Consider the following 7,699-nt stretch of genomic DNA (forward strand, 5'->3'; position numbering starts at 1 on the left):
CCAGATATAAGTCCAGCCTATAGCCAAGGAGCAGGGACATCAAAAGGGGAGGTTGGGATGCCTTGTGAACATCTACCACAAGACCCAGCATGTCAAAAAAAAAAAAAAAAAAAAAAAAGCGCTGCTGAATAGGCTGAATAACTCTTACTTCTGCCATGACTCACTTAGCCATGAGAGAGGTGAAAGAAAGAGGCACTGCTTGAATAGTGTGACAGCCAAGGCCCACCAAATAGATGCAGAAAATATAGTGGATAAAACCCATCCTAAAAAAAAAAAAAGAAAACTTATTGAAATTCCTAAAATCTCATGTTTGTATTGCATCTAAAGGCCATAATTGGGGCACAGAGTCAGAATGAGAAATGGTGAAAGAATATATTAATGCTGCCTAACAGTTTGGTCCTAATGTATGGCAGGGTAACTGGGAGTCCTGCAGTTTCAGGCACTCTTGTATCAGCCCCTCAGAGATGTGAACCTCTCCCCAGGAAAATGTTTGGTACACTACTTCTGTTGTTAGCATGTGTATCCTGCATACTTTTTTTGTGTTGTGTGTGACCATTTGTATGGAAATAAGTTTTTGGGGGTTGTTTTCTTTTTAAATCGGGTTTTACCTGTAAGTCTCTTTTCCAGTGGGTTTTAAGTCCTGGGTGACCATTTTAACAGTCACTTGTTAATGGCGTCTTTATCAAACAAAAGTGCTGATGACTCAGCATGGAGGTTTTTGATAGTGAACAGAGATTTTTTTGGTGTCTTGATGTGTAGTCCTTGGGTGGAATTCACTTACACTTTCCATACATTCCAAGTTCAGGAGGCTGTTTACCTAACCTAGGCCTCATTCTTCATATGATCTGTGATTTAGTAGGACTGATTCTTTTATATTTTAGAATTGAAATCCTAGAAATCATTTTGAGCAGATTTGATTTTTGTGGTCAGTAGCTCTTTGGCTTTCCACTTCTTAAATAGTACCTGTTCTGACACTGGAAAATACACTTCTCTTTGGAGAGTGATGTACTGGTGCTGTAGTACTTGAGCTCAATATGTGTGCCTGGACCAAAGTTACTCACCTTCTGATTTTAATAATACTTATACAGTGTACTTTCATCCCACTTCTCCTTAAGCTGTATGTCAAAGAGAGGACAGTTCACAGCATCCATTCTTCAGTTCTTCCTGAAACCATTGCCTTGAGATGTAGTGCTCTGTCAGTTTGCAGTATGAGGCTTGCAACCATGGTAAAATCCTTTTTTTGAGATCTGCTACCCATTTTTTGTTTGGTATTCTTCAGAATATTTATTCTGGTTTTGTTTTTATTTATTTTTAAAGCAAAACAAAAGCAGAAAAAAAACCCAAACTCAAACCTTATATCTGACGTTTTATCTGCACCACGACATGCCATTTGAGGACATTGTACTTGTCTGCTTTTGCTTTCTTTTTGTTTTTTTCTTTTGTCTCTTGTTCTTTTTGCTTTTGGCCAATAGAGAGCAACAGCTTGTGCCTGATATCCTGTTTTTTTCCTGGACACTGGGAGTTGAGATATGCCTGTCTTAAGCTGGAGAGAGGTAGTGTACTTGTAATGTTCTGGATTTTATGGATTACTTCAGAGAGTCCTGTGTTCCTAGAGATGCTTCATGGACAGCCTTTATACCTAGGGCCAGAAAGAAGAACAAGACTAAGCTGTAACTCTTTGCTTGGCAAATCAGGGAGATTCTCCTTCCATCACAATTCTCAAGGGTGCTCTAGGTCTCTCAATACCGGCTTCATGTTCTGTTCTGTTTGTTCACAACTTTAAGCTTCAGTAGCAGGCTCATGAGACTAATGAGCATCTGATTTCAGAACCCACCCTAGCTGATGTTGAAGCGCCTGGAGACTCAGATACTGGTATTCCAATATTGTTATTCCAGTGCTGCTTCATTGATTATGTTCTGTTGGTTCATATGAAAGACCATAATGCATATGTTAAAGATTTCCTTGGTTTACCCTCAAAACGGACTAGCCTGATGGCTGCTGTACTGACTCCTGCTAAAGATCTTCCTGAAGAGAACCACAGTCTTGGGTACTGTATCTACCCCATGCATTGGAAGTTTCCTTGGTTAGTCTGTGTCCATTGCAGCACCATCCTTGCCTTTAGAGGTGATGCTGTCTAACCTGTCAAAGGTCTGCTAGTATTCAGGTTCCTGTCTTCTGATCTAGCTCCTGGGACTTCTACAGAACTTGGCTTGTCAGTCTTTTTTTCCAGTTCTGACTGCCCGTTATGTCTGTGGTTCCCACTTAATGGTCCAGAAGGCTCTGGGGGACTCTTGTAACTGTGTCCCCTTCCCTTATGTACAGAATCATTTCTTTCTGCCAGTTTGGTCACAGGATCTGATGAAGTAGGTGGTTGCCTATGAAGTTCCATGCTTTTTTGAAGGTAGGTATCACCCTGCCCTACATTCTGCCTTCAGATTAACACAGCTGTCCACCTTGTTCTGCGTATGCTGAAAGACTTCAGAACCAGTTTGTGCCCTTGAAGTGTTCTATTCAGTTTCAAAAAAGGAGGCATAAATACTACCATATCATCTCACATATACACCAACTCCTCCCCCCTCCCCCCCCAGCCCCTTTTCTCCCCAATGCAGAAGTTGTTGCATTACTGTTCAGGCAGCTAAGGGAGTTAGCTTAATAGATCACTGTTCTTCACTTCAGCAGTGTTAACCATTGTCTGTCCTTTTTAATGGTCTTGATATTCCACCAAGCAACCTAACCTTTCTTACTGCAGTTTTACTGCTGGCTGCTCCTGGTCTCTCTCTGATTCTACAGCCTTAGAGACTAGCCGTTTTCAGAATCACAGAACCACCCCATGAAGACTGGTCTTCAGTAGCAGCTTGAGTTCAGTGAGAGGGAGGGTGAATCAGGTGAAGATTAGGCTCAATCCTTCCTCTATGCAGTCATAACTTTGGAAAAATGTGTTCATTCTGTCTTTGAAAAACAAGGGGCCTATAATATTCTTGGGCACGTTTAAGTGAGAAAGTATGGTATTTTGAGTTCTGCTTTGCAGTAGTTCTTGGCCGCATCATAGCTGAAACTTTTGAATGAAACTTTCAGGTATTTTGTTTCTCTTTGTACTCAAATTCTAACCACTTTTCATTCTATGTCAACTAGATTGGGCTCTGGTATATAGATCACCAAAAGCAGTTTAATTGTTAAAAGACAGGCATATAGCAGAATTTATGAAGTCATTTATGTGATCTATAGCCATTTACTGTGTGCATATATATTACCTAAAAGACCGTTGCAGAGGGTGTTAGTAATGGTAGAGGTACAGTTTTGTTCTTTCATGTGAATATTAAAGATGCACAACTTTTCTCTAATGCATTATAAATACTTACTCATGGTAAATATACCTGAGACTATCTAAACTCACACCTTACTGTAGCATGTCTCGTAATTTATACAAAATGTTTGTTTTCCCATTTCTCATGGATATTACAGTATCAGTGGTGTTATCAATAATTTAAATATTTTTTTAGGAAACAATTCTACATAAATACCATATTTACTCAAATCTGAGATGTGGTTTGTTTGGTTTTTTTTCCTTCAGTCACTGTGGAGGGAAAAGCCCCTTGTCTTAGTTGTGTACAAAATAGGGGAGGGAGCAGATGGGTGCCACAGCTTTGACTCTAACCCTGAGCTTAGGTTAGGGCTGGAGTCAGACCCACAGCAGCTTCTTCCCCCTTTTTGCCACCCCCCAACCCACTCCCTCCCCCCGCTTGCCCTCTGCAGTTTGTGCCTCCTCCTTTCCCCTCTTCCCCATACCTTACCGTCAGGTGTAGGTCAGCCCCAACTGGGACTGAGGGTGGGTTTCCCCATGGATATGGAGCATGTGGAATCTGTTTCCCCTCCCAACCCAGTCAGCAGTGCCAACATGGCCTGGCAAGGGCTGAGCTTTTCCACGTGCTGTTGTCAGGGAGAGAACAGAGCCTGAGTAGCATCTGACAGGAAGTGGGGAAAATGGGCAGAAATTTTGGGGAGTAGAGGGGGAGGGGCAGAGCTGTAGGGAGCTAGGGATGTGGGGGTGCAGGTGGCAAGAGGGCAGGAAGTCTACAGGGGAAAGAAGTAGGGGAAAGGGCAAGGGGGCCATCTAACCCCCCCAGTCACTATTTTCCCCACTGTAGTAGTGAGAGGGAGATTAATTTACAACAATCCTCTGATAATTAGCTTCTATACCTGGAAAATTATAACAAATTTATAATTTTTTTGTATATGGGGCCTAATGAGGTTTCATTTAAATTCTGGGTCAATTTACGTCTAGTAAATATGATACAACACTATGATCTCTTGTGTTAGCTACACATAATCCAAGCTGATCGACTGAACAAAGTACTCTAGATGCACTGTTCTTGCTTTTATTTTCTGCTTAATATTTATAAAGACTTGTAATGGATTTATTTTTGTAATATGCTTAATTTCTAATACTTCAGACCTCTCATTGGATCTTCTGAATTTCTAATGATTAATACTTAGTGTTTAAAATCACACGTATATAATTAAAAAAAAAAAAGACTTGCTAGGAGGTTCTGGGGAACCAGAGAGATGCTCTACAGTTAATACAGCTGTCATGATGATTGGAAGTTCAAAAGGACCTCCACAGTTCAGTGCCACTGAATTTAACATGGAGTTAGCTTTCCATGCTTCAAAGACAATGTTGTTAGACACAAAGTTATATTTAAAATTGTATTATTCTGGTTTTATGCACTTTTCCATTGGGTAGATTCTGAAAATAATTGTTTTTGACCTAACCACTTGAATTTTCGCCTGCTTTCTTTTCAGATAGAAAGTGCCGCTGATGAACCCAGAGTGCTCTGTATAATACAAGATACCACAAATTCTAAGACAGTAAATGAACGTGTTACTTTAAACCTGCCAGCTTCCACTCCACTGAGAAGGCTGTTTGAGGACGTGTCCTCTAAAGTGGGCTATGTTAATGGAACTTTTGATTTAGTTTGGGGAAATGGAGTCAATGTTGCTGATATGGTAATGGCAAAAAAATTGCCCATTTTCTTTAATTTTTAGATGCTGAAATTTTGTTTTGTTTGTTTTATCAGGTTGTTATTTGCAAAGCAGAATGTTTTTGAATTTTTCTTTTGTGTCCATATAGTTAATGACATTACTTGACTTGAATCCTGAATTTTTGCTTTTTTATTTAGACTGTTTTCAAAGTATCTTCAAGAAGATTCACTTGTTGAATCACTTAATGAATTCTTAATATGGCCGTTCAGTTAAATCTCCTGCCAGCTCCTATCATCAGTATCTATTTTGTAATTAAAAACCCTTCAAATATTTCAATTAAGAGACTTTCCTCAATTTTATAGTGCCCACACAGCTTCTAGAATGAATATTCAGTTGTTCAAAAGATTAATTTTCAGAAACATTTCTGCAGTGCAGAATATTAGGAGCAACTTGCTTTGCAGTGAGATGCTCTGACTCTTGTTACCTGTTTATGATACAAAAGAATTATAATTTAAAATACATATCATGTTTTTATTGTACTAGATCCCTCAGTGTTAGTTTTAGCTGTGTCACTGATTTCATAAAAACTATCTGAATACTTTAGACAAAAATAGGCATTGAAATTGAGGTAAATCAGTTTAATCACTTTTCTTAAAAAAACAAAAACAAGGTAGCTGTTGAGACCCATTTTTCAGATGTTTCTGCATGCTAAAACTCTTGTTAACTGCCTTTGTGGTCAGCTCAATTTACCAATTGGGTTCTAAAATCAAACTTCTAGAGCAGAGGTTTGGGTGCTGAGTACTGAACAGTTTGCAAATATTATTAAAATATTTAATAGGATTTGATTTTGTCCGTTGTTTTTCTTAAATCTTTAATTTTCCAAATGTTACCAGTATTAAAAGCTACTTATTTTATATGGAGCAAAATTATACTTTCATTTTTGCTATAAAAGAAGATACTAGAAAAATTCTTTTGAATGTTATTGGTTAGGTATAAATGTGCTTGTGTGGGGAAACAACCACTTCGTTTTCTTTTTACAGACTCCATTAGAACAAAACAGTGATAAATCTATTCTTGATGCTGGTTTTGAACCGGGAAAAAAGAATTTTCTCCACTTGACAGACAAAGATGGTGAACAGCCTCATATAATGTCGGTAAGCCACAACTTGAGTATTCAGAAGAATAAAATCAGTTGTCTGCCACAGCAGTGTTTGAAAATGTCTGCCTCTTGTGCTTGGTGCTTAGGGAGATGTAAAATGTACAGCTGTATTTTGAGTCAGAGCAGATTAGTGGCATGCAGTTTCCCTTGCAACTCTGTTTAGCTTAACCCAATGATGCCCAACCTTTTGGCTCTGAGAGTCAGATTATGGTACAGGGAGGGTCTGAGAGTTAAATCTAGCACATGCTGGATTGGGCCTCTATGTCACATGCCATATAATGTTCATAACCCCAGCTTCACACATGCTGGATTGGGCCCAACTGTTCCAACCCTGTCCCTGGTTCCTCACATTCCAGTAGGATCCCTTGCTCAGGGTCAGGTTATCTGGCTTACAGAGCTTTGAAATTTTGTCAGTGGGGGAGCAGTGGCAGCGTTAATTGCTACTGCTTCTTCCCCTTCCTCCTTCCAAGTTTCTGGACTCTTAGAGAGCCCCTCAGGCTGGATCTGGCCCAGGAATTGAGCATCCCTGGTTAGCCTAGTCTTAGCCTGCAAAACCTTTCTTGTGTAAGTATCATAAAACCAGTTTGGCACCAAAGTCGATATAAATGTATTTAGCATAAGAGTATCAAACTTGCTTTTTTTTATGACCACGGTCAAAATTTGAATCCAAATTGGAGAGGGTTTTTTTTCACTCTTTTGGAAGGAAATTAGGTGGTTTTGGAAGTATTTGGTTTATTCAACAATGGTCTAAGAAAATGTTTGTGCCTGAGTGTACATATTCTGAAAGCATGGTATGAATACATTTTAAGTTATTAGCTACATATAGTAATTTCCCCAGCGGGGTGGGGCCAGGGTGCAGTCACAACATGCTCCAGGCGCAAAGGGGCAAGCGGCAACAGGGCATAGCCCTCACTCACAACGCTGCTACGCCCGCATTCTGTGCTGCCCTGTGCTGGCTGGCAAGTGGCAACAGTGCCCCCGCCCCCATTCCAGCTGGCAAGAGGCAGCAGGGCAAAGCCCCTGTTCCCAGCACTGATACAGGAGCAGCAGCGCTGGAAGTAAGGGCTATGCCCTGCTGCCGCCCGGAGCAAGCCATGCCCACATCAGCGTTGGGAGTGGAGACTCTGCCCTGCTGCTGCTTGCCAGCGGGTGCAAAAGGGCGGGCGCTACCACTGCTTACCAGCCAGCACAGACAGGCATGGGATGCAGGTGTGGAATGCGGGCACGGTAGTGCTGGTGAGTAGGGCGTATGCCCTGCTGCTGCTTGCCCAGCTGGTGCAGGGGGGAAGGTGCAGTGCAGGCATGGCTTGCTCTGGGCAGCAGCAGGGCATGGCCCACTCCCAGTGCTGCTGCACTGTGGCAGCGCTGGGAGTGGGGACTTGGCCCTGCCACTGCTTGCCAGCTGGCACGGAATGGTGTGGGATGCGGGTGCGGCAGTGCTGGGAGCGGGGGCTATGCTCTGCTGCTGCTTGCCCTCTTCCTCTGGGAGCAAGCCCTGCACACATCCCACCCCTGCAGCCCAGCTAAGCAGCAGCAGGGCAGAGCTCCCACTCCAAGTGC

At 41.7% G+C, this 7,699-nt stretch overlaps 1 protein-coding gene across 6 annotated transcripts in view; it reads left to right on the top strand.

Annotated features, from left to right (window-relative positions):
* USP47 (ubiquitin specific peptidase 47) overlaps positions 1-7,699 on the top strand; it is a 106,175-nt gene that overhangs the window by 35,778 nt on the left and 62,698 nt on the right. For 3 of the 6 annotated variants that reach the window (XM_019551595.1, XM_019551596.1, XM_019551598.1), the window contains 2 exons: positions 4,801-5,004; positions 6,021-6,134. In XM_019551595.1, the coding sequence (XP_019407140.1) occupies positions 4,801-5,004; positions 6,021-6,134 (318 nt within the window). The remainder of the gene's footprint in view (positions 1-4,800; positions 5,005-6,020; positions 6,135-7,699) is intronic. The other 3 variants (XM_019551600.1, XM_019551601.1, XM_019551597.1) reach the window with 2 other exon arrangements.

This window comes from Crocodylus porosus, unplaced genomic scaffold (genome assembly GCF_001723895.1).
Source record: "Crocodylus porosus isolate Cpor-Errol unplaced genomic scaffold, CroPor_comp1, whole genome shotgun sequence".
In the NCBI taxonomy this organism is placed as follows: Eukaryota; Metazoa; Chordata; order Crocodylia; family Crocodylidae; genus Crocodylus; species Crocodylus porosus.